At 40.4% G+C, this 27,943-nt stretch overlaps 1 protein-coding gene across 1 annotated transcript; it reads right to left on the bottom strand.

Annotated features, from left to right (window-relative positions):
• RPRD1B (regulation of nuclear pre-mRNA domain containing 1B) lies at positions 1–27,916 on the bottom strand. Its single transcript, XM_014943827.1, has 7 exons — positions 27,524–27,916; positions 26,005–26,134; positions 24,786–24,919; positions 17,532–17,644; positions 15,742–15,868; positions 14,548–14,723; positions 1–2,560 (listed from the first exon to the last, which is right to left on the bottom strand). Exons 1-7 carry the CDS (start codon positions 27,672–27,674, stop codon positions 2,411–2,413), a joined length of 981 nt encoding a protein of 326 aa, XP_014799313.1. The 5' UTR covers positions 27,675–27,916; the 3' UTR covers positions 1–2,410.
• Between the last annotated feature and the right edge of the window lie 27 nt (positions 27,917–27,943).

The following is a 27,943-nucleotide window of genomic DNA, read 5'->3' as shown; positions in this document are numbered from 1 at the left end:
TGCTATTCAACGACACCCTCTTTATTCAAAAATAGATATCTATGAGACATTTCAGAATATACTGCTGTCACAAATGGCAGCCTATATGTCTAAATTAATTCCTAAATCAATTCATATACAGATTTGACCTTTTGTTAAAAAAAAAAAAAAAAGACACACCTGGGGGAAATCTGTTTAACCTCGAGAGAATGTCACCCAGTAACCAGATGCCCTTTGCCCAAAAAAGGAAAACAAATAAAATTAAAAACCACAAGACTTCATTTAAATTAAGCAAAATAAAACACACACATATATTTGGAAAAAAAAAAAAATCAAAACATTTCAATTAAAATTAAAAAAAAAAAAGACATACAACTCTCACAGAAGTTCTGCCCAAAACAACAGCGTGAGATGTCAATGCATTTGTCTACATAATTTTTTTTATGACAGCTTTTTTGTCCTATAATGGATACACATTCAATCAACAGTCAAAGTAATTATTGGTTAAAACAGCCTCAGGGAAACCCCATGAGCTGAGACAGGATAGAAAGGAGTCTTTTGGTTTGGGTTTTTGAGGTTTGATGGGGTTGGTTTTTTTTAGCTTTTCATTTTTTGGCAAAAGCAGAGAGAATGTACAGTGCTTTATCTAAATAACGTTTGGACCATGAAGGGCTGTACAATCAAACCAATTCGTGGAAAGAACAGTTCTAGCACTGGAAGATTTCCTGTAAACTAAAAGCACATTTCTTGGCTGGGCAGCAAGGGTGCAAGGAGTTTTTAAAAACCAAAGGACAAAATGAAGTGTCAGTAAGAAAAGGATGTGAGTTTCTTAACAACTGAATGACCAAAAAAATGCCGTATTATTTAACTGAATGCTGAGTAGGCTACTAAATACCCTGTAAAATAAATTAATGAGGACGCAGAACAAGCTTTGCATTTCTGTAGGTTTCCTCTCATGTCTTCGACAACAGCAGCTTAAGACTATGGGGAGGCACAAACACGAGCACGTCACTTCAACTAATTTCAGCCTCTGTGATACCAAACCTGTATTATCAGATCAAGTGTTTCCAGAAACTTCAAAGGTTTTCTAGTGAGAGGTGCTAAATTTAAACAGAATCATTATCCAAATTGGAATGGTTTTCAGTGATCAGAGTCCAGCTTGCCAGACCTAACACACAAACTGAAACGTAACTACATCCATGGCAGCTAAAACATTAGCCAGCAACATAATGGAATTAAGAGTATTTTAAATTTGCCTTTTTTTTTTTCCCTTCTTTTTTTTCTTTTAAACTTTTCCCGATTATAAAAATCGATTCACAATAATCTGTGACACAAAATTAAGTACATCCTTCTAATATCTACATGCATGGACATGGTACATGTGCATACAGGATATGTGCATATATATGGGTCTATTTTCTCTCTATATAAATAAATATTTATACCACATTTAACTTTTGTTCATCAAATACCTTCACTAAAGCTACGGAAAGAAATTACAGAATAGTATTTCCAACATCACCATTCTCAGAGCAGATCAGACAGTGCCTGTCACTGGGATATCACCAGTTGCAACACACCATCCCAACCTCTCAGTTCGTTAAACCAAAGCTTCTATGACGATCTAATTTTGCATAATGAAGAGGAAAAATGTGGTATAAATCTAAGGTAGCTAGAACAAAATTTACTTCCACTGTCATTTAGGTAATACCCAGTTTCTGCATTGCTCAGCAGAGTGTAAATTATGAAGTTATCTCTAATTCACAAAGAAAAGCTGCTTATTTTTATTGCCTGTGGTGAGTTTCAATTGACGTACATGCCAAATAGGAAATATCTTCGCCTCAGTCCCACAAGTGTATGAGGGACTGTGGATTTAAGAAAAAACATTTCTCTGTACCATTGCTCAGTAGATGCCACCTTCTTCTGCTGCCACGGTACAGCACCCGCACACACACCCCCCTACGAGCCCAGCAGCCACCCCACTGCTCTCAGAGATGAGGTTCAGAAACCCAACTAAGACAGACAAGACTTATTCAGAAATAATAGGATACTCCTACAGCGAAAAATGTTATATGGTCAACCTTTCTTTGAAAACTTTCCAGGTATGTATGTACATGATTCTCATGACTTCTGTGGGGATAACAAGTGCTAAGAGTAAACAGCAACTAAAGAGTATGGAAAAATATGAGAAAAGTTTGGCTATATGGACTATCCCCACTCCCTTTAGAGCTCACAAAAACTTGCCCTTTTTCCTCCCCTCAGCGTGAGCTGGTGCAGACAGAGAGAGGGCGAGCAGGAGCAGCCAAGAGGTTGAAAGCAGGGTCTGCAAGTTCCTTCCTACTGTAAGATCTTGGAAGACTGGATTTCCAGTCAACACCAGAGTCTTCGTAACTTCTGCTGGTAATAATGGAAACCGGGGCCACCGTTTGTCCTAGTCTGTTGAAAAGAGGTCACCAGCAGACGGCAGAGGTGCCAGGCCTCCTGTGACGTTGGGCAGCAGTGACAGATCTGGAAGGCTCTGGATGTGAGATTTCAGCTCCTTGCGGACCTGGGTTACCCGAGCAAGCTTCTGTTTATATTCCTGATGGAGAGAAACAAGAGAATGATGATTAAGCATAAGTTAATTAACAGTGCTTTTAAGTTAAATCAAGAGTATTTTCCAGGTGAGGATTCTGGGAGAAAGTGGAAAGATACTGGTTCTCTGAGCAACCGCTGCCGTGACTGCAGACCCTGTCATCTGCACCCAAATTCACAGGCGATCACGAGCTTTGGCATCCAAAAACCCCTAATTACTGTAACAGAATCTATGTAAAATGCCCCCAAACCTGCACCCACTGGGGCCTGGCAGAGTATTTTAGGGAAGTGCCATCACATCCCTGCTCTGTTCTTGTGTTCTGTCCCAGGCTACTGACCCCCACCCACTGCCACAGGGTTCCCCAGACACCCCGCTGCAGCAGCCTGAGGAACACCAGAGGTATTGGCATTACTGTGCTGCTAAAATGCTCATTTTTTTTTTTCAAATTTTGAATATTCTGATAATCTGCTTTTCACTTTCAAATCATTAAATCAAAACCAAGAGTTGGTGGTGAAACAAGATCCCCTCCATGAGTTGTTAAAGACAACTCACGACAGCACCCACAGAAGCTGTGCCACGGGACTGGCACGTGAGCAAACACCACAAATGTGTATGATCCCTAAATGTAAACTAGAGAAAGACACATCCACACTGGATTGAACCCAAGCAAAATATAAACAGCAAATTTTTCAGAATTTTATTACAAAGGGATAAAAACCATTAAGTTAAAAATCCCTGAAGAGGAAAGTTGCACGGACTCTTTCCACAAATGAGGTCTTGATTGGGCATGGAAACTCCAGTAAGAAATATCTATCCATCTTCAGAAATCTCCCCAGTCTGAGAGACACCAGATAGCAGCGAGTAATATTTCAAAATGAGAAGACAGAGGAAGAGTTTAGACCCTGAAAATGTAAGAAAGAACTGCACTGTGTTAAATTACGTTCAGAGGCCATTTAAGAGCAGACCAACAGAAGTTATCTGATACATAAGCTCAATTAAAGACTGATGTTTATGTAATTTTCAAAACTTTGTGTTTCTAAACATTTATGTCAGTCATAGAAGACAGCTATTTAAGTAATAAAAAATCCAGTTCCACATCATTTCTTTTGGAATGCACCAGTCTCTACCCAACTATGTGTGGCGTATTCTCCATGGCATCTCCAGAATGCAGGAAACAATGAGCTTAAGAAAAATCATACACAGAACAGGCTTCCATACAGCCAGTTGCATTATTAAGTTACTTTTCACTTCTTAATTACTTGCCAAAGAGAACAGTTTACCAGAGACCAGAATTTTACCTTTGAAGATCAAATAAATAGACACGCATTTAATCAAAGCATCTTTCTAAAGAGTTTACAACTTTAATCCAATCTTTCTAACCTTCTCAATGATGGAAATTCTCTTCACCTTCTCCAAATATCAAAGCAGAGCAGTTCCTGCGGGGTTACAAGCAATGAGTTTACACCCTCTGTGTTTCATTACTTTGAATTAAAATAGTGAGAGCAGCAGCAGTCGATTGCAACAACTCAGAATACCCCTACGCCTGGAATGGCTATGTAAATATATTCCATAAATTTCCTGCCAGCACCAAATAAGAATGTCCTTTAACAGCCTATTTCAAACTTAACTCCTTTTATGAGGCTCAGCGAGTTAACACACCGTCAAAACCAAACACTTCTGTTAATGTACATGGGATATATACGGAAATAATTGAGTTCAAACAAAGCTCTACCAGCTTCATAAACTAAAGTGTTCTGTTCACAAACCCAGAGGAGAACAACAAGGAAACAACAACCCAGGAAAAGGTGCACTCAATCTAGGATTGAAAGGATTTGTTTTCTTTTAGTGGAAGACAAAGAACCAGAGTAAATGTACCCCACATTCCTAGTCATCTCATTTTCGGAAATACTTAAATAGGGAAACAAGTCAAGAAAGCCAGGTTATGGAGAACAAAAACAGGGGAAAAAAACACGGATTTTTAAGCATGAATAGAGAACAAAAGCAGATAAAGAGGAAAGCCATGGAAATACTACTGCATTTTGACACTTGGTGCACTTCTCCAAGAGAATATGGAAACCAACAGCGGGGAGAAAGCGATGGAAAATGGAATGCTCTGCTCAGGGCTGGGAGGTGACGATCAGTGCGAGGAAGGGAGACACAGAACCCCAGTTCCTGCACACACAGGATATAGACAGCAAAAAAATTGACTGTATTATTGTATTCCAAATCCTTACAGACAGAATGTAGAAGAGGCTGAATTCAGAGACTGCCCTTTTTTTTTTTTCTTTCCCTCTTCCACAGAAGACTGTCTTGGGGAGAAAAAAAAAAAAGAAAAGAAAAAAGTCATAATTCAGGACATTGTCAGGGAGTGATGGATATCAAGCCAGGCAAGAAAGGGTAGCACATTCTCAAGAATGCCAAACTCTGTCAAGAGTGAATATCTGCTGATTTTTTTTGCTGTAGTAATTTTTACTAAAGATAGGAAAGAAATCAAGGGGAAGGCAGCTGGCAAGTCCTTCAAGTCTGATAAATGGGGTAGAAGGCGAAAATTCCAAGCATAAGCCAAGAAAATACCTCAAATACTGCTTGAATTGCCAGGATCCATACATGAGAATTCTGTAAAAACAGGTAAAATGCAATGTCTACCTCCAGGGGAAGAGCAATGAACTGCCATCTTCAGAACAAAACTGACAGGAAGAGCAGGATATGCTGTTTCTAGGGGACAATTAGGACTATGACACTGGGTTTTTTTTAGCTGAAGATGATTTGTGTGACTATTACAATTGTATTAGACCCAAACAATATTTCTTTCCTGATAGAACTATTTAGGGGAGCGAGAATTCTTGCAATGCCTTGCTTGATAGCCCAGCTCTGAGAAAACACTCTGACAAATGAAGAACCACTAAGCTGCGTGCAAACTGTACTTCCCTTCTGGTCGTGATGCTATGGCAAACATACAGATGCAGGAGCAATTCTTCTATACATTATCAGCAGGAACCTGTTCCCAGACTTTACAATTAAGGGCTTAAAATGCTTACAAAGATATTGCTCTTAATGTATCCCCGTTTTTAGGGATACTCTACATGGAGAGCTACATGCAGTGCTGAGCTATCAGAAATACAGCGTTCATTTGAACAGACATTTGTAAAAAGGAAAAAAAAAAAAGAGAAATCAAGTCACCTTGAGAACCACATCTCTGTTCAATTCTAAACAGTTCTACCTTACCAGTAGGTTAATGCAGGCATTAACTAGTCAATACAAAAGATTTGTTAAAAATGTGAGGGCCATATCCTATATGTTTAGAAAAAAAAAAAAGAAAGAAAGAAAGAAAAAGGCAGCATCAGTCCCAAGACCATTAAACACTCAGAAAAAAGTCACTAAATTTGGGAATGGAAACAATGTTCTAAGCGAGTAATCCAGGAATCAAGACTTCCTAGAAGAGATAAATACTTGCCTGACAGACTGGATACAGGACACAGACTGTGGTAGAGAACTCTCTCCTGCAGTTTAACACTTTCCATCTGCTGCGGTACCAGGAGGTCACGCTGATTCGTGGCAGAGCAGTAAAGGAGCTGGGTCAGGGAGTGCTGACCACGCTGAGACACCTGGCAGGGACATCCCACCACATCACACCAAGAACAAGGCAAAGATCTAAAGATGGGGTATCAAAGGCACAGCCTGGAGGCAGCTGGTCCCTTCTGGGTGGCTGCTCCTAGAAGGGGAGAATTCTGAAATCCCTCTGCAACATCAAAGAAAACACCTCCCAGGGAGACGTATCCTGGATCTTGTCACCCTCCTACAAGGTGTAAAGCACGTTTATTTGGATTTCCCATTTGTACTATTCAGGAATATACCTCAGCTCCACTCAGGAATATGCAGACACATGTAACACCCTCCCAGGCTCAGGGGCTTTTCTTTTTCCACAAGCCAAGCTGTGGCCACCTTATGCAATGTGCAGGTTTTATGGAAAATCATGTTTTCTATTTAGCCCCTTTACGTGACATGCTTTGAAACTGCATCTCGCAGATTTTTTGCATAAGGTCCCTCCATTTTATAAAACTGAAAAAGATATGAAGTGCACTTAAAAGAAAACCACTGCTTTCTGAGGTCTTAGTTTGTACTCCATGTGTCTAGCTAATTGCCTCGCTACATAGTAAGCTTTCATTAAGATTAATAGTATTTGGATGCTATTTGCTTTTTTAGGCAAAATAATGAGATCTTTCCTGTAAGCAGGAGTTTCAGGACGATACAGAAAACGCCTGGCGCTGTGCCACACAAATGCTTTCACTAATCAACATTCCCTTTCAGTGCACAGGATTCTACACCCACAGCAGCCAAGTGAATTAGATACTTAGTCCTTGAAACAAACGCAAAATCAGAATTAAGCACCACAGAACGAATCTGACAGAAGCGTTTCATTCAAAAGCAGTTTTGCTTGAACATTATAAAACTGACTGTAATGGACATGAAAGGAAATTCATTCCGAGGGCTGCTGCGCCGCTTGGTTCACCTTGTCGAGTTACACAGCACAGATTTCATTTTATTTTAGCTTAGAATTTGCACTGGACATTTCCATTCCCGTTCTGGGTCTGTGATGCTGCAAGTCATCACAGCAATTGCATCTACTGAAAAACAGCTAGTTAAGCATTAATGAGACCTTAGAAAGTGATGAGGGAGAGCAGCCAGTCTCAGTTTTGATCTGCTGTAGCTTGAGCCAGATGTATTGAAAGACAACAGAAGTCAGGGAAAAAAATGCACCAGAGGCCTAACAGGAATTTGAAAAGAGAATGTAGTGAGCTGAGGGGTTGGACATATATTTATATGGTCTTGTAAAATCTCTATTTAAAAACATAAAATACACAACACTAATATAGCGGGTTGATTAGGTATTTCTTAACTTTTGCTGCTTGCCACTTAACCTATGTAAAGTACTTTTAAAACATACTCATTAAAACATGTTAGAATAAGAATGTCACATTAACAGCATATTTATAAGAAATGACCAATATGAAAGGTGTTGGCAGAAAGTTACAAAAATGAAAGGCTTTCTAAAGCAAGGACAGTCAAGCTCCTGGTCAGTGAGTATGCGAACAGCACACTAAAGCCTTTATCTTACATTCGTACAGAATATTCAGGCACAGCCCATCACAATTGGAACAGCAGGGGTTTTTTTCATTTGTTGTTTTTTTGGCCCTCCCCAAAAGGTTTTTTTAATTTTCTAAGAAAGCATGGATTATTAGTCAGTATTTCCAGTATGTATACACCTACAGGACAACCCAACATTTTTTTTTAGCATAGATAAAGTTAGGTAATTTTTAAAAAAAGCCTACCATTTAATTTCAGTCCTGTGCTCCAGAATGACTGTACAGATGATCCCAGTTTACACACTACATAAGCACTCACTCCACCTCCTGCCAGGCAATTCTTTTTGGCCTTTTCAAAAGCAGTTCAAAATTCCCCTTCTCCAAGGGAAAATGTTCCAAGTGCATCAGCACTTTTCTCCTGCCTTCAAACCCACCTCCTTCCACCTTCTCTCAAGTTTCAGGTTTGAATAAGTCCAGTTTTAAAACTGTATCTATCCTGTATTTCATGCTGTATAAGCATAAATTGATCTTCCTCACACGGTGGTGGAAGGCACTGGTCAGCACCCCAAGCAGAACAGTTCAATTTGGGGGCTTTTTCCACATCAGTTATAACCACCCAAACCTCACAGAAAGCATATTTTAAAAGTCTCTCTGCAAAACAGACATGGATTTGCCTTAAAGAAACCCTCCAGTCCTAGAAATAAAAGTAGTCTTGGTCAAAAGAAGGCAGCTGACAAACCTTCACACAAAAAAACAAGAGAGAAAAGAACTGGAAACAAGACATGAATTATCCATAAACTTGCATGTTTCCACGCAATTTCAACTGAATTGTGAGAGATTACACATATTTAAAGGGTTCATCCAGAGCCCAAATTCCTCTGAAATAGTTTGTCTGGACACTTGCTGGACTAGGAGCCACAAGCCACCTGGAAAAAGAGCTGTGTCTGCTCTGGTGCAGCTGGGCAGTGGCAGGAGCCTGGCAGCATGGTGGCTGTCCCTTCCTTTGCCAGGCAAACCAGTGCAAGCCCAGCACTGGACTGGAACAGTGTCTTGGCAAAGCAGCCACAAACCTGCAGAGAAGAGCACAGAAATGCCCACAGCTGCACAGCACATCGTCTGTGGTCCGAGCTCCTGCCTGCAGGAGGTTGTGTTTGAGCACCAAGTGGACAGAAAGTTCTCTGGTACCTGGCAGAACTCAAGAGCAGAGCTGCAGCCAGCAGAGCAAATGCCTTCAGAGGCTCCTAACAGCCACACAGTCGATTTGCCCCTGCAAGAAGTCAGATAAGAGAGGGACATGGCTTTCATTTCCCAAGTTCAGCGCAGCAGAACCCACCTCAAAAGGGGTTTTTGCAGCAGCACTAAACCAACAGTCCTGAGCTTTTTAACCACCACACCTGAAAGATGCAGTCCAGGAATCAGAGCTCGATACACTGACATATTTCCTTACAGAGAGACCTTCAGTTCATTTTCATACCTTAAATTTGTTCACAGTCTTGCTCTTTTATATTTGACAAGGCTTCTTTCTTCTGCGGCATCATTTATCACACTTCACCAGAGATGGCATTTCTGCTCGCGGCACAATTACAGGCTCTGAAACTGTAACTTGTCTCCTCGCTCTCCTCTTTACTGAGGACAATTCGAAGGTGTCCAATAGAAGAGTCAGTAACAGAGGCCTCTGCAGAGCATTTCTCCAGCTGCTGGAGATGTCACCTTCTCATCTATCAGCCCTTGCAGCGTTTAAAGGCTCTCTCAGATTTAGCCCAGGCTGTCACTGTACAATGGGAATGAAACCTGGCTTCATTTGCAACATGTTCTCCCCACAAGAACTCTGGGAAGGTGCAAATGATGCTCACAACAAAAGCCAACATTTAGAGCACAAGCAAACAGCTATATAGTCACCTCTTTTCACACACCTTAATGCTTGTGATTGCTAAGCAAAAGAGTAATTACAGACTGCTTCACTTCAGTAAAATGCATAAAACACTATATATTAATATTGGATTATTTTTATTTGTTTTTATTTTTTTAGAATTATTCCATTTGCAGTACTACTATAATTACAAATGGTTACAAGTACCTACAAAGTGAAGAGATGATACATTTGCATCATGCAAAGAAACACAGCAGTTGCCTCGAGCCAGAACCAGATTCACTGCAATGTTAGTTTATTGTTTCACTACAGAACAGCCTTCCTTTCCGTCCCACACCCAAAGGCAGGACCGACTCACAACTGGAAATACTGATGTACAGTTAGTCACTTTTTGCCGAGTTAATCAGCAGTTCAATTTATAGACCTGATGATGACACACCATGTCTGGATGCTCCTGTTCTGGATCTTCTTGCCCTGCCCAAGGTGTAGAGCAGGAGACCGCCCCTGCACAGCCAAGTCCCCATTGCTGTCTCCTACTACTCGTGTGCATGTGAAACATTTTTGTTTCCTGGCAGAAAAACAAAAAACTTCATCTCTTGTTCCCTGCCTAAACCACTGAAATTAATATACCACAACTCAAGAATTCTCATCTGTGAGGAAAGCAGCAGCCAACAGTGTCACGCAACAAAAACCTAAGCAGTGGAAGCAACACAGCAATAAATTGCATATTAACCCGCTGAACTAAATCGTATTTCAAGAAAATGTGTAGTGCCGGGCAGTCCAGAAAACCTCAAGTGAGACTGTACTTCATCCTTCAGAGATGCATTATCAAAGAGGGTTTGCAAATTCATATGGGCACAGCTTTAACACCTTATTAAAGGTGCCTTGAAGCCATGAATATTAAAAATGATCAACATCTAAAAACCCCCACAGCTCTCAGCAGGATTCGAAGTCACAATTTTTCAGGTGCAGTCAACAATCAGAAAAATTCCCCTAAACTGCATCTTTAATCCAGTATGTTCTTTATATTTATACATATATGCACACATACACACAGATATATTCACATGCATACACACATACCCCCACAAACACACTGTACTATATACACAGACTGTATATACTATAGAATGTACATCACATCACCTTTTACAAACACAGGTACAGAAGGTATTTGGAGGGCACGGGGAAAAACTCAGCATCACTGACTGCAAATCAAAACAAAAATTCTGAATGCAATCTCCTATTTTTTTCCTCTTCGCCCCATTACATTAAAATAACCCCCCTCCACTTACTCCAGATTTTCTATTGTCAGTAGCTATTTTTGATTCCCATAAAGCTTCCACACAATTTGCCTTTTTCTAGCTCTACTTTCACTTGGTTCTTCTAGTCTCATCTATTTAGTTGACTTCATTTTATAGTCACCTGGTAGACCACCATGGAAATGTTGCCCCGGATATCTCCCCCCTGCTTTTCAGTTTTACACAAATTGATTCCCTGGATTTTTTCTACTTGCCTGCCATGCATTCACAGAGAGCACACTGACTTCAAAAGACAATCCTTCCCCTTGAAGTTCTGCAGACTCAGGTGCTGAAGGACAAAAAAATCCTCCCCAGCTGATTGTAATTGTAACAGAGACAGCAACAGCCAAAAATAACACAAATCAGAGAACTTTCATCGGAAGTACCCATGTGAGACATGAAGACACTTTATCTCGTTCTTATAGAAACACCAGCTCTTGTTTCTATGCCTGCCTGAAAATGGATTTTATTTTCCTGAAACCTATTCTGAAAGTCTGGGCTGACTCTGATCCAGTCCAGGCCACGGAAGATCATACAGCAGCTGCTGTATCGAGCCCACAGCTTCTGACTGAGATGAAACACCATTTAAAAAGAAATTCAGTGTTCAGATGCTGAACAACAGAATTCACCCTACCTTTCAGGAAGTTAACCTAGGGAATATTTAACATTAAAAATATATGCCTGGTTACAGGCTGTTCAGCATCAGCTCAGGTTCAGCTGATTTTGCTCTGCTGCTGATTGCCAGAACGAAATGAATTCTACCTTTTCCTTCCAAGCACTTTTCGACTACCATCAAATCATCACAATTCCCCCCTCCCAGATAAAGGAGGGGGGGAATCATTACACTTTCAATTTTTAAGATTGCTACCCTAAAAGCAGAGTTTGTCCATATGTTATGATCTTCAGACCCTGTGCCAGCTTTCTCCCTTCAAACTACCAGTGCTCCTTAGCACTACGTTGTTTCAGTCCCTACTCACACCAGTCTTTATCAGTCCTGACGTGTAATTCATTGTCCAAGACCACCTTGCTCATCATGTTGTCCCTAAATTAAACAGCTTTTCTGCACATGATGACAAGAGCTCTGTGTTGCATGGTTTTGACATTGCAAAGTATATTGAGCATTAGCCCTAGACATAAATACACTTGAGTTTATGTATGTGTTTTGAGAATTTCCTGTTTCGTGAGGGATAGTATTAATAGGATTAATAAACAACTGTAGCTCTTTAGACCAAGAAAGCTGCTTTTCAAAAGATGTAGATTAGCTGCTTTGCTTATTACCATACTGAAAAGCTTTGCTTTGTGAGTAAATAAAACACAAGATTTCCAAGTCAGACATTTCCATATCTTAAAACCAAGCCCTAAGTCACATTACTACCAGAAATCCCTTTCCCCAACTAGAAGCTCTGGCTAGATCAGGATAGTGGAGTAAACAATCCAACTTCTATCTAAAAATGCCATCTCATCTGAAAGTCAGGAAATTTACTTCACAAGGAAAAAAAACTGACAGTTGGTAATACCAAAGACATTTTGAGAGAGCAAAGCATGTAACAAGAAGATATGTAAAATTAGATTGTTTAAAGTTATTTTCTTATTTCAATCTTTGCTTGAGTAAATGTTTTGTTTTTTAATACATTCTTAATTGCTACAAGAATTTCAGCCCTTCTATTAAAATGCTTATTAGCACTACAAAGAAAAATCCAGGCTTATCAATAACGTTACTGTAAGAACATCAAAGGCTCCAACAGAACCGATGAGAAGATATGGCCTGTCATATCTGTAACCACCATCTTCCACTATTTATTAACCCTCAACAACTCAAGAACAATGGAATGCTTTAATCAGGCAATATCCCTCAGCTCAGATTGGAGATTTGACACGAGTATGAATTGTGCCTTCATGTTAAGGAAGTATTAAAGAGCGGCATTTCCTGCAACTCATTTCAGACTTCTACAGTGCTAAGGCCATCTTGTTCTGGCAGAACGACAGAGATGCCAACCTAAACAGAGATTTAGTAAGATCATTCTTTAGTTTCCAATATATTAAAGAATGTGTTTACACTTAGCAATGGGCAAGCAACCTGTCCTGTTGCCACCACCAGGATTAGTCCTATTAACAAAATAGCTCAGCCAGTGAACCGCTTAATTTTCAGGATTACATTCCTGCCTCCGCCACAGTCACAATTTTCAAGTAACATTCTTTACCAAAAGCTTATTTTCCATAAAAAAACCCACAACCAAACAACACAATTGTCACAACATATCAGCTAGCGCATTAGAAGTCTTAATTTAAAGTTGTCATTGTGAATTTCTTAATTTCACAGTCTCAAATTGACTCAAATTAATGGATTGTTCTGGGCTTTTTAAAACATTGCTGTGCAGTATTTTGTTACATATTTCTTGCCCTTTTTTAAAAAGTAAACAGCAACATGTCTATAATTTATATATTTTTATGTATATACACACACATGTATGTTTCTACTAGACAGGTGAACAGAACTGACCCAAGACTTCCACTAGTGTTCAGCAAATAAATCAGGTGCCAAAAAGGATTGTTTTTTATGGCATCTTTCTTATCTATGTCTGAAAGCGCCTTTTAATGACTCAGTTCATAAGACAGACGCTATGCTTGAAGAAATTCAAGCCAAGCAAGCTAACAGAATTATTAACTATCCACTCTTAATTCCGAATGCAGCATCAGCACTTGTTTGGCTCATTTGGGGAAAAAAAAACCTTGCTCTGGAAAAGCAACATGTTCACAGTCACAAGACATTGAGAAACTCCAGTATAAACACACACGACAAAGCAAACATTCAAAATGAAATTTAGCTCAGAACAATGCAGCCGAGCTGTCAGAGGATTAGGTTTGTCATGACAGTAAACAGAGCCTGCAATTGCTACAGCACAGTCTCCTTCCAGAAGATTTTTGTCCTCTAACAGCAACTCATGTCCCTCCCAGCAACAGCTGTTCGTAATAACCAGCAGCCGACAGTGTCGAGGAAGCCCTTAATGTGCCGCCAAGGGGCAGTTTAACAGATGGCAGAGTGACATACAACCACAATCATTAATTAAAACTTCCACTCCAGTCCCAAGGTGCAGTGCTGAGAGAACTTCCTCCCAGAAAGAACATTTTTGGATAAACTGCACTGGCACCAGGACGTGCAGCTGGTGCCCGGGGCCAGTCAGAGCAGTCACATTTTACAGCCTCCTGCATTCCTCGTTCAGGGGAGCTACGGCAGAAAACGCACGTCAGCTTTGTTTGGTATCACCCAAATTTACACTCCATCACAGAAGCCGGAGGTGAGAGCGGCTGTTAAAGGATGGATACCAGAAGATCTTGTTTAAACTGCATCCTCTTATCAAGTAGGGGCTGGAAACGACAGGCGCCCAACCATAAGGAAAAGTGTAACAAAAAAAAAAAAAGGAAAAAAAGCCCAGCTAATTATGGCAAAGGGAAGATGATTTTTCGGAAACTGGGATTTCATAGAAAACTAGGGCAAGTCTGAAGAAACTTTGTTAGGTGTGCCTATTTTTCTTTAAGTCTGCACTTTTGGGCCTTCCAAGACCAGATGTATTAAAACAGACTGAGTATCAGAACAGATTTGCCTTCTCCAGACTTTTTACACCGTATCCTTACCCCTGTTTCACTCCAAAAGTAAACAGAACACCTAGAATCACCTCCCTGGAGAGAAACACACAGACTAGGAGACAAAGGGAAGCATTACGCTGAATCAGTACTCACTTCTAGCTTCTTCTCCTTCTCTGTCAAGACATCCTTCTGATTCTGGGTGTACTCGATCAGCATTCGTGCCAGCTGGCGCCGGTCCTCCAGCTCTGCCGCCAGCCGGCCGTTGTACTCGGCCAGTAACAGGCAGGCTTCGTCCACCGTCTTCGAAAGACGCTCAGCTGCCTCTTTGTCTACGTGCAAAAGCAACAGGTAATGGAGAGGACACGTTTAAAACTTTCCTCTTTGACAGAAGGGTGGCAATTCACAGGCCACACACACAATGACATCACATTCACAAACAGACTTCTGGCTCGACAGGAAAATAAGAGTTGTTATCACAGAGGATATAAAGGAAATAGCAGGACTAACAACCCAAAAGTGGTGGTTTCCTAGACACTGATTGACTATATTTTATCATTGCAGAGATGGGGTGGGAGGGGGGATAAATCTATGAAGTTAGCCTCTATAAACAGGTTAAACTAAAAGTTTAGGCTGTATTTTCAGAATGCAGTTAAATCAGGTGGTTTTCACATTTAAACACAGTGTGCACTTTTAAATTCCTCTTTTCTCTGAATAACTCATAATGTCTCAATACAAGTAAACATGAATTGCACACTAGCCCTCACAGCTGGACTCTGTAAGAGTATATTATAAAGGACTGAATAAACGATAGTTCATAACGAGTTCTAAATTAAAACTACTTCCAGGAACAAGAGTCTAATCAGTTCAACCTTTAAATGCTTGTATTAAGATTACTTTTTAAATACAATGGCAAAAGTCAATTTAAACACAGACTAGCAGATTAATGGGGATAGCGAGTTTCCTTTTCCATAGCAATCAAAGACTCAGTGTCGACTCAGCACAATCTGATAAAACTCAAAAACATCTAACAGTCACGGTGTTCAAAATCAAACACATCCATTTCACAACACTGGTCCTATTTTCCTTTAAATTCTTCCAAAACGTTGCTGATGCTCTCCAAGTACAAAAGCCTTGGTCCAAGCCAAAAAAAATGGAAAAAAGCTGTGAAGTTTCATCTTCACTTTTACTCCGCAGGATTGCTATCTATTAATTACCCAAGAGCTGCAAAACAAAGACACAAAAGCAGGAATGTACTCCACCATACCTTGTGATTATTTAAATTAAAAAAACCCTTTGATTTCTAAGTTATTCTTTGGACCCACATTCATTCATCTTCCAGTTCCATACCTGTAATTTTCTCCAGTAATGAAACATCTTGAACTTCCTGAGGCAGGGAGGCAATTTTTTGCCGCACTGTTGCGTCTCCTGATGCTGCATTTTCCAGGTCCTGCAGGGCTTTGATCAAATCCTCGGTCTACAAGACAAGTTAACTAACATTAAACCCAGGTAACTCTTATGCCATTTCCTGTGGATGTGGCCACTGCATCTGAGGTCACCTACCTTTGAAAGCAACCATTTCTGGAATATTTTCTTCAAGTAATTTTTAAACTATTGCTTCCTAACACGGGGAGTATTCACTAAGTTTCCAATAGCCCAGTGTTTAGCAACTTAAGCATAATTACAGTAGGATCATCTTTTCCAAGACTCTATTGCTGAAAAACTAATCTCTCTTATTAAGTGATCGCTTAAGACAAAGGTGAAAAGCACATGACCTTTGCATTGCATCAAATTGGGACTCTTATCTTTTAGCTGAGCATCCCTAAGACTTTCTCTTAGATTAGCAGGAGTGTACGTGCACCTTTTGTTTTATTCCAAAGGAGCATTATGACATAGCCAAAAAAACCCAACCCAAAAGCAAAACCAAACTTGCATCAGTCCTAACAAAAATGTGTCAGATTTCCATCGTTATAAGATTTAGAATTTTCTAACTGGTTACCTACCATAAATGTTGATGACAATGAAAGCTATCCCTGTTCAACCAAACTTTTTATTGTCCTGATACTGCAAAGCCATTGCTATCCTCACTTAGCTCAACTGGAAAAGCATGTGGATGAGGACAGCCTTAAGGGAACCTCCCCAACACACCATATTTCCTCCCTGCTCAAAAAAATTAAAGAAGGAGAAAAACAGACTCTCTGAACAGGAAGAAAAAAAGTGTTGCTTTGTTTTCAAAAAATACTGAAGTTTCAACGGGAGGTTTTTGAAACTGGAACATTAGCCCTGTAAATAACACCAATGATGTTTAAACTACATTACAATTGATTGAAAACTACAAAAACACTGAAAAAATTAAATAAGTATTTTAAATTTGAACAATAAGGAAGTGCATTACCTAATAATCACTACTTCTTTGCAAACTGCTAATGATTTCCAACAATAACAAACACAATGCTTATCATCAAGAGAAACCCTAAGTTACAAGGCATCTGGAGGTAAAAACAACAAAAAAAAGTTTCACTTATTTCCTTGATAACCGTTATTTATTTTTGTTTTTCAATGTTTACACTCTACCAGATGGATGGTGTATTTTTTTAATCCTTTTCAAATAGACAATGGTTTAACATATGTTCATTTTGTAGCCTTAAATGGTCAGAATGATCCCATCTCATTCCTACTATTTCCACAGCACTAATGTGTCAGCCTCAAAATAAAGTCTTCAGAACTGGTTTTCCTAATCAACTGCATACAAATCTATCAAAGGCTGAGCTTTTTAATATACACACGGAGAGAGATGTCCTACAAAAAATTAATTAAGTTTTAACTATGTTACAGCTTTGGGTTTGAGAGATTACACACGGGCCTTAAAAACAATTTAAAATGTGGTCTGTTCTTCAAGTAGTCCTTTGAGATTCTTTACTGGTAGTACTACTCAGACCTTGGTTTAGAGTACCTGAAACCACTCTGATGTGGCACAGTGTTTCATGTATGACAAAAGAACCTGTTCCATTTCACATGGACCTCTCAACCCCCAACCGAATTTCTCCATTAAAAGCATTTTCCTTGTTGGCAGCTCCACCTTGTGGCTGTACCACAGGAGGTGGCCTTCGAACAACTCCCACCCAACCCAACCCACATACCAGCAGAGGCCCAGCACTGGGGTCTTGGGGTGAGTAGCTCCCGGGGTAATCATCATCTTCCTCCTCTTGTATTTGCTGAAAAGTCCGCTTTAAAGACTTCTTCTCCTCTGCAACTGAAGACACATACAAGCAATTCATTTGGATGCCAGCTCTGCCCACCTCAACTATCTCTACGTCAAAAAAATTGTACCAGAAGCTCTGATGATTGACCTCAGGATGACCACAGTTAGACTCCAATGTTGGCATCATATTCCAAACACTCAAACGTGAAATAGCAATAAAAGGTTGATTTTGCCCACACATGTATCTCCATACATGCAAGTACAAGGATAGAGTCTTCCTATCAGCAGTGTGCACTGTACACTTTTATTCATGCCTCCTACACTGAAAGTAGGGAAGGCAAGTAAATGTTCTATTTGTCAATAAATGGCAGGTCTTCAACCCTGCTCAGATTCTCTGGTTAATACCATTTATAGAATCACAGAATCATAGAATTATCTAGGTCAAAAGAGACCTTTAAGATAATCTAGTCCAACCATCAACCTAACTCTGACAAAAACAAAAAAACACGTCTCTAAACCATGTCACTAAAAGTGACATAGTAAGGTATTTATGCAGGTAAGGATTTCTACCAGCAGAAAGGAAGCACTGATGCTAGGATACATAGGGACAGAAGAACTTCAAGTCACCTTTTTTCACCAAGTGTATGCTCACTGTGGTCCCACAATCAACTAAAATGCTGGTTATTCAACCTTCTACTCTTCCATCAAAATAAAGACTTCAGGACAGCTCTGTGAAACTAGAACTCTAAAATGTGACAGCAACAACAGCAATGGGCAGAGCATGAACCTCCAAGCAGGTAACCTTCAGAAAGAAGGACTTTGTAAAGCACGACAGTGTTGGTTAAATGAACCTTAGCGTAGCATACCTTAGCTTGAAAGCGAAAAGACAGATTATTTAATGAGTCACAAGTCTTAATGCAGCCTTTGATCCAGTTATAGAGCCCTCAGAAGACAGATTATTCTTCGGCTTTCCACCAAAATTAATTAAAGCCAGGGTAATTTGTAAGAACGCTTTGGACAGAGTTTTGAGAACATCTCTTCAATGGAATCAAGTCTTGCTGAGATAATCACAGAGTTCAAGCAGAAGAATCTATATATACTTTCATTCACAGGAAAATCCAAGATCATTCTTGATTTAAAATGAAATCAGTTTGCCCAACTCTAATGAGGAAGTAAACAGAAAGGTCTGTCTTTAAATGCAGAATTTTGCCTGCCTTGTCAGGCGGGACCTATGGCTGAAAAAGCTTTATTTTCATGGAGAGAAAGCCAGAGGTGCTGTGCATCCCACTCGTGTGGGCAAAAGCTGAACAACCTTCATGCAGCAGACACAAACCCATCTCTGTTAGAGAACAGATTTACTCAATGGGAGGCAAAGAAACACAGGGAACAGTTACCCTAAACCAAGTGATTTTTTGATGTATGCTAGAGAAGAGCTATCTAGGCTAGAAAAAGGTACAGTCGAATTTTGTATGTGTACAGCTGATGGATAGAGTGCTTGATAACCTGACTCCAAGCAATCAGATACCAGATCAACAAGAAAAACAGCTGCTGTTCAGTGAGGTCTGCAAAAGACAAAAGCTGAGATGACAGGAGATGTACAGATGACAAAATGGCCAAAGAGAGCTTTTACAGTTACGCAGCCCAATACAATGTGCCATCAATATTTATCACCTGTGTGTACTTATCATAAAGTAATTAACCAACAAAGGATATAAGGAAGATAATCAGTAGAAGAATGCATGACCATGGTGTACACAGAAGTGAAAACAAAAATGAGAATTGGGATTCAAATTGCTGAGAAGCTACTCCTGCTGGGCTGCCAACTGCTCTACCACCAGACACAGTATTATGCTTGTTTCCTACTCTAACAGAGGATCCAGAATTGACGAGGAGCTACTCCTGCTGGGCTGCCAACTGCTCTACCACCAGACACAGTATTATGCTTGTTTCCTACTCTAAGACAGAGGATTCAGAATTGAATTTTCTGTCCCAACAAGATCAAGTGAGTTTGTTTGGAAACCCTCTGAAGAAGGTAGGTGCACAGACATCTGCAGTCCTTGGCACCAGTCGGTAGCTAGTGTACCTGAAGAGAGGCCACTCCCTGAGCGTATGAACAGCAGTTGATGGGACAAAGTGGTCCACAGAAACACCATCTCCATTAAAGCAAAACAGAAAAAAAAAAAACCAAACCACATTGTATTTTCATACTCAAGAGTATACCATCTCCATTAAAGCAAAACAGAAAAAAAAACCCAAACCACACTGTATTTTCATACTCAAGAGTATATGGTGGAAAAGGACCCCTGAAAAAGAACAGGAAACCAGGCATAGATTATGACACACCCTGCCTCGGCAGCTTTCAAAATCCGGTAGCCAGAAGTAATTTAACTATTGCAATCTACACTTCTGAAAAAGCCTGCCAGATCCAACCAGAGAAGAGGAAAACAAGCATTAAGAGTGCCTAAACCTGATCAGAATTCAATAATGGTATGTAACACGCATCTTCTGAAACAATCGACATATCCTTGTAGAATATGAGCAGCTTCCTCCAGGAAAATCAAGAGCCCATTCTTGACACAGACCTAAAGAAGAGAAACCATCATTAGAGATGAAGTCAGCTTTCCTGCTTCACTGGGGTCTTCTTCACAGCTCAGAAATAGAACTACTCCCTAAAAGCTTTCAAGGAACAAAGTGCTTCATTTCTCCAAAATGACAGACAACTGCTGTCATGTAACTGCAGTGAAACTCCAGGTTGTTGTCATCTTGCTGTTGCAGTGTCCAGAGAGACTTGTAAAGGTACTTCTCCACCAACTTTTCAGTCTTCAAACAGTCTCCAGTGGCTGGAGGAAGCCCAGTGTCAGAGACCTTGGTGACAAAGTATGAGCTTTTCCCCGTAAAGCTGGCAACATGGGAGATCTTACTGTCTAGGTTTTCACCTTTTTGTTTTTTATCTCTTGACTGGGTTTAGAGCTAAACAGGCTTCTTTGATTTGACTCCAGGCTCATATGCATGGTAAAGAGAAATCAACTGTGGAATCTGTATGCACACATTCAAGAGGATAACTAGGAATTTAAAAGTTTCCTGTTAATAACAGTAGTTTTATGTGGGTTTTTTAAAATCTCTAGGCAATATAAAATCATTATCTTCTCTCATGAGAACTTGGTTATGTTCATTTCCTCATTCAAGAAGCACACACGAAGTGGTAAGGAACTCCCCATGTAGATAATGTGTTTCACTGGAGGGAACTACACAAAGGATTCAGTTTTTTAGAAGACAAATAGCCCTTAATTAACATGAGGATTTATCGGTCTCAGCACAGCTACATCACGTGTCTTTTCTGAGAGTTAAGCGTACAGTTATATGACAAGTTGCATGAGCAGAGACTTCTTTCTACAGGGAAACATGCAAGGAAACCCCATTTAAGAGCTACTGCAGGTCTAGAATAACAGCCAAACCTGTAAAACAGGGGGTTCTACTCCTGCAGTTCTATAGGTAACTTTAGAGGTAGAGCAGTTGAATTTAGGTGGATTTTTTATGTGTTGGCAGGGCTATCGTCTCCAATCAGCATAACAAAAAATAAGCCTCCCAAACCTATAACTAAAAGTAAATTTTTGTAGGCTTTAGGTTCCAAATACCTGGGGTTTTGCAACATGTGCAAGGCCCAAGTAAACTTACAAGGAAGACACTTTTGGAAACTGATTTAGGACAAAACATTGACTACAATTACAAAAAATAGACAGCTTTCCTAAAGAAATAGAAGATCATCACAGAACAAAGTAAGAGAAGCCCAGTGTCTACCTTCCAACTGTTCTAACCCTTAGTTTCTTTGGGGGTTGATTACTCATGATTAAGTTCTCATGACAACATGCATTTATTGGTAGTCTCTCCTAGGTCCAGCATAACTGGAGTTGACCTGCTCCAAAATTATGCCTAGTCCTGTCCCCAAGTGCCTTCTTTTGAATTATTTCAGTTATTCTTGGAAGCACCCCTGCCTGCTCTCCTCTCTGTGGGTTTTTTCCATGTTTTAATATGGGTCTGACTTCCTGTGCCAGGATTTGCAAGACCCAGACAACCTGAGTGGATGGGTAGCAGTTCAGTTCTGTGTTACACTGTGATACTCCTACATCAGAGCACATTCAAGGACTTCCTTCCACTGCTTATTACAGAGACAACGAAAACACGTCAGCTAAATAGTTTGCATTACCTAAAGGATTTTTCATCAAACCTCTACAGACCCAGTTTTTCCAGGCTTTAAGATAAATGGGTGGTTCTTCTCTTTCCTACTGCTTATAAAAAGAAACACTCTAATAACCATGAGATTAGTGAGAAAGCAAATGCAAGCTTAATGAACACATCTAGAGTTAAAACAATGTAAGTAAGATATCAATATTCAAAAGTTCATTACCATGTATATGCAGATTTCCTTAGGGAATCTGAAAGACTAAAATATGGTAGTAAGCCGGACCACTGAGGAAATCAAAACCAGGGAATATAATGCTAAGAAAGGTCTGGTAGCTCTTTCCTCTTCACCTCTCTGAAGGGAAAGCTTCGTTATTTGTGCAATCAATTCTGTTCCATGACAGTAACTTCACAGGTGCCGCCAACTGAATTGCTACACCTTGATCCAAGCCCTTGCTACCAACGAAACAAGAAATAAGCCGCACTATTGAAACACGCACCGATAAGCTTTAAAGATGGCTTTTCTCACCGATGCAGGACTCGGCTTTATTTGGGCAAGTTTCACAACTCTAAGGGTATGTGGTTCTCTGCAACTTAAGCAGAGCCACCCTCTTCAGAAAGCAGCACCTACCAGCTCAGCAATTTAAGACGCTGCAATATGAAAAAGCCGTAGAGAACTACCTGCATAGACTTGTTGCCGTACCTTGGGCTGAAGAAAAGATTACTCATTGTCACAGCACGAGATACCCTTAAGGAGCTTCCAAATTTTAACTGCCCAACCTTGCACCAATCTAAGGATACCAATACCACCTGTTTCTCAGCTGTGTCTACCTTGAGTATACTCAAAACCAGCAAGTCAGAATGGTTTTGGAGGAGCAGTGTACTATGGTTTACAGATGAAACATTTATCATAAAAGTGGAAAAATGTGATACATTATTATCCATCTCAATTACATTCACCTGTTTGAAAATGGAATAGAGTAGCTACAACAAAGCCTTCTAGTCAGTCACCCACCACAAACTGGACCAACACCAATTTATCCATAAAAATCCCACGTGAAACCAGTTCTTACCACAAAGAAGCTGATTTGAAAACAAGCCAGTCACAACAATGACAAAAACTCAGGAAAACTCTGCTGAGTTTCTAAAATTTCTTTTTCTCTTAATTTCAAAATCTCAATTTCTTTTTTTACAATGAATTGACAAGGCAGCAGCAGTATTCACACTCATGAAAAGGCCTGGACTGTTCTCTCAAATAAAAAATACTGTATTAGTATCTCCAATTACCCACATAAAAATTAACTTTCTTGCCAAGTGAAGATGCGCACACAGCAGTTTTTAAAACATTTGTATTTCTTCTTCCTGTTTTCCTACAGACACAGGTCTGTTACACTTAGGAAGGGTTTGATTCTGTATAAAAAAGGTTGAAGTTGAGCAGCCAAGAATAGCAGGACTGAGTGAGCACCAGCCAAAGGGAGAAGGACACTGAGCAACAGTTGCCAATTCACCAGGAAATCACACCTATGTTTCTCGGACACACAGTATCATTTTGGTTAGATTAAAAGTAAACACTTGTGAAACACTTACCTAGGTACCTTAAATTAATAGTTTCAAACCCTCTGTTAATCAGTTCAACAGGAATTCAGGCATGTAAAATCTGCCCTTTTATGACAAACAAGTGCCTTATGCATTGCACCCAGACAGCAAAAAAAACCCCAATATGAGTGATTTCACACAGAGACTGCACACCTTCCACCCTTCCCCTCTCCCACCGCTCAGGGCAGAGACTCCCCCTGTCCTCATACATTAGAGACAACCCTTTCGGTCAGGTCAGTTGGTCTCCCAACATTTGGGGAAAAAAATGGCAATACCTTCTGAATGTCATACTTAAATTACAGCAATTTGTAAGGCATCTGTTGTAACCTGCTAAAGCAGCCATCCAGTAATTTCGCCTGAAGAAGCATGTTAAAACACACAAAACTACAGCTGTAAGTGTATTTTTTTATACATATTAAATCTGTATTAACTACCAACTCCAATATACATATCTTGCTTATTTCCACGACCTAAGAATGGCGTAAGAGCACTTCACTAATGACTAAGGCAACTGTCTCACAAAGTATCACCCCTCTGCAGGGAACAGAGCAAAATTAAGTCAAAGCAGCAAGGTGTTTTTAGCTAATTTGAAGACACTGACCCTTCCTTGAAGTAGACAAATATTCCCCTGAAGGCAACACTCTGGATTTTTAATGACCTCCACCTTCTATAGGTTAAGCATCCTACTGCTCCTCTCTTTTCATTACAGTACTACCAGTAAAATATTTTCAGATGCTATAAAAGAGGCAGTATCTGCCAAAGCAGTATAAAAACCCAGTAAATGCAAGAAGCCTATACTCTCTCTCACATCCATCTCATGCAATAATAAAGTTATAACCATCATGTTCTAACAATATTAAATGATGCAAAATTATTGCTTTCCCTAAATGACATCAGCTGGTGTAAGAAAAGAGAGAGCAGACAAGCTTCTGGGTATATATTCCAGCTTTCAATTATTAAAAATCATAATAAAATAGAGTAACTATGCAAAAAAAAATATTAATATGAGAATGACAGCACTAGCAATATTGAATAAACCATCATAGTGACCCAAATGACCACTCTCAGAGATGTAGAGTAGGACAATTTTTGCTCTCAAGGCAGATGCAACAGTTCCCTGCACCCTACTTATTTGTCCTCACATCAAAAGGCAGCGCTGGAATATTCCGTCTGCGTGAGCAGAAGCAGAAATTACCTTAAGCCAGCCACAAGGCTACACACACACATTCAAACTGGAACTACAAGTTTAATGAAAATCAGACTTCTCCCAAGTCAATCCCAAAGAATCTCCATGACCAGCTCTGGCAACAACTCAACTGCAGGAGCCCAGAGCTCAACCGCTCACGGTCGTTTCAGTTAAACGAATAGCAATTTAATAAACAAAGTAAAGCACATAACAGAAGCAACAGGCATTTACCTTTAGTTTGGGGGCTATTGGAGTCTTCCATAGAAAGTTTCAGTTGCTGTATGAACTCGCTGCCATACACACTCCTTTCTTGCCAGATGTTAAGCAATCGTTCCAAGGGCTTTTTGCAGCCCTCATCTGCTTCTCTATTCAAAGATTAGAAAATTAATTATAGTTAAGCTGAAAAACATTCCTTATGGTTTAAGAGAGCATCTTCCAAACTACAGCAGCTGCACCCATTAATATTTGCACATTTAGAGAGACTCTTTCTCTTATTGTCTGAGACAAACTGTGCAAAACACATTTGTGGTGAATTTTCCCTTTTTATTGGGACCAAAGATTGCCTGAAAGTGTCCCACATTTCCCACCCCAAAATAAGGGCAGGAAAAGTTTTAAAGGAAGAATCTTGCTATCCTTCAGAATTTGCAAGAAGAGTTATAAAATACTCTCAAGTTGACGTGTTTACAATTCAGAGTATTAACGTTAAACAGTTGTTTCAGACAATATCATCCCAATTAAAAAGCAGGTTGCTTGGATCATTAGGCACTTAAATGTACTCATATAGCACACTGAAAGTTAGACAGCCATCCAGAACAGCATCCTACTAAACACACAGAACATTAAAGCTGTTTAGTTGAGATACTAGGAATTATTATGGTATTTAGAGAAAAATCTTAACTAAATGATAGTCCATTTTTGATAGGATAGAAGCTGCATCATTTCTTCCCTTTTACATACGAAATCCTTCCTCTAGCAAGCAGACTAATGTCAGATAACTGTTAAAACAAGCAATGCAAAAAGAAACTGTGCTCCAACGAGAAGTCTGATGAGAATCCAGTGACACAAAATATCAGCTCTTTTAAAGTCTTCTGACAATGGGGACGAGCCATTCATGATGTGGCTTTAAAAGACACATGCAACTACTCCATTTCACTACCCATGAGTAGATACACAAGATCTTTTGGTAACAATTAAAATAAAGTACAAAGGAGTTGCACGCCGAGAACAAACGTGTAAAGCTGTGAGAGGCTGATTAACAAAAAACAGTTCCTAGTCACAAAGTAGTCAGAGTCCGAGCTCTAATAGAGAGAGGGTACAAGCATCCCTGAGACTTAAAAAAAGCAACCACCCAACAACAAAACCTAACAAATCCCATTGAATTCAACTACGTATAACAAGAAGGTGATCTCTAGAGAGAAGAGTAGAAGAAATACATAACACAGCAACATACCTGGCAACATGAGAAAACGCATCCACAAGAACAGATTCAAATTCCCTGGTAAATTCAGGTCCTTTCCTCTTACTGTTCTGGATGACATCGTTTGCTAAATATAGGAAAGTAAGTTTCCTACTTGATTTTGCTGGGAAAGGGAAATAAAAGAAGAAGAAAGACAAAAAAAAGAAGAGAGTTTGCATTTATTTCTCACTTCTTTCACCTTTCATGAATATGATTTTCAAAGCTGCTTATAGCTTTTTAGCGATGTTACCAAGGCAAATCAGAGGCCTCTGAGTCAAGCAGTTCTTGATCTCCTTACTTCTGCTCATTTATTTTTTCTAACTAATTTATAAAACAAACATGAGCTTAAGCCTTTTTGCACACAGTGACACATCAGCTCTGAGGAAAGCTCTGTAAGAAATAAACTTTAAATATATGATTAAAATGAGATGTTCTAACCTACCAGCAAAATAATGTAACAACAGGCTTATTTTTCATTAATTAAACTCTGGAAAAAATTTTGGTATAGAACCACTTAATTCAGAACAGAATGACACTGCAGGAGAAAGCTATTGTGGCAACTCAAATATTTTTCCAGACAATGTTGTGCCAAAGCAACATTAAATTTCTTCCATATACAATAACTTTTCCCCTCTTAACACCATCAGTTTCTATTTAACTACAGCCAGAGCTGATGGAAGACACAGTTCAACGGCTGCAAATATGCCCATACGAGACAGAAAACAAAAGCACTTATTCCCACAGCAGGGCAAACTCTGATCTTTCAAAAATTCATACTTAATATACTCTAGTGATCACATGAAAGATACTCCATCTAGGGCTTCCTCAGCATCATCCACTCAAGGGATGAAAAGGGTGACACCGGCTGGTTTCACAGCCACCCCGGGGACAGGGCACCAGCACTGACACTGGAGTCTCCCTCACTTCACTGTGAAGGAATTCAGGAATTTACCCGCACTTAGGAAGGCAAACTTTCCTAAAGTTAATCTGCAAGGAAAAAAAGGACAATATATTTCTGGATGACACTACCAAACCGCTTTTATAGATCTTTACAACCACTTTTACTTTGCTTACCTCCTAATCCCTTAGTGCAATTCTATAATGGATAACAGCATGAATACCCAAAATTAAAAAAACAAAGCAAAACAAAAAACAACGTCTAAAAGCTAAACAGCCAACAAAGCACTTCACAGTGAACTCGAGCACACCCAGGAAAAGTGCTCAGTGCATCTTTGTTTTACAGCCGAGCTGCCCGGCCCAGCAAAGCATCCTCTTCCCTCTCAACTAATCCTTGGCTGTTTTAACCAACTTTTCCATCCTCCGTTTTCCCAAACACCGCCTCGAAGAGCACACACGTACTTGTGCGTGACATTCCCCAGGAAGTTTGATAAAAGCTCTCACCAGCGGGGCAGCGGCTGCCGTTAAGCGGCGCCTCCCGCGCCCCTCACGCCTGACAGGGCCTTCCCCGCCCCGGAGGCCCCGCCGAGAGGCGGAACCAGCCCCTCGGTATTACCTTTGCGGAGCTCCCGGTGCCAGACGGAGACGATGGGTCCGGCGTGTTTGCGGTGGTGGATGAGCCAGAGCGAGAGCGTCTGCACGCTCTGCTGGGAGTTGCTCAGCTCCGACAGTTTCTTCTCCAGCGCCGACTCTGAGAAGGAGGACATGGCGGCGGGCCCAGGCCAGGCCGGGCCGGGCCTGCTCCGCCCGCGGCGGGGGAGGGGAAGGGGTGGGGAGGGGGGAGAAGGAAGGAGCGACGCCGCCTCACCGATAACAAGCCGCCGCCACAAGATGGCCGCCCGACCTCTCACCCCGCCGCGGCGGGTCAGAGGGCAGCATCGTACGGATCGCCGGAGGGGGACAGGGGCGAACCGCTACGCCCGGCACCGACCGCGCACGCCGGGCTGTGTGTGGAGGGGGTGATGGGTGTACGGCG

Source organism: Calidris pugnax, unplaced genomic scaffold, assembly GCF_001431845.1.
Source record: "Calidris pugnax isolate Ruff unplaced genomic scaffold, ASM143184v1 scaffold118, whole genome shotgun sequence".
NCBI lineage: Eukaryota > Metazoa > Chordata > Aves > Charadriiformes > Scolopacidae > Calidris > Calidris pugnax.
This window is presented reverse-complemented; position numbering and strand designations above follow the sequence as displayed.

What these genes read in the sequence shown, in the direction of transcription:
- RPRD1B (XM_014943827.1), bottom strand. Translation starts at nt 27,674, where the DNA reads ATGTCCTCCTTCTCAGAGTCGGCGCTGGAGAAGAAACTGTCGGAGCTG. An exon ending in CAATAGCCCCCAAACTAAAG is followed by an intron (nt 17,645 to 24,785) that starts GTAAATGCCTGT and finishes ATGTGTCTTCAG; the next exon opens with TTGCAGAGGAGAAGAAGTCT. An exon ending in AGAAGGAGAAGAAGCTAGAA is followed by an intron (nt 2,561 to 14,547) that starts GTGAGTACTGAT and finishes TCTCTCCATCAG; the next exon opens with GAATATAAACAGAAGCTTGC.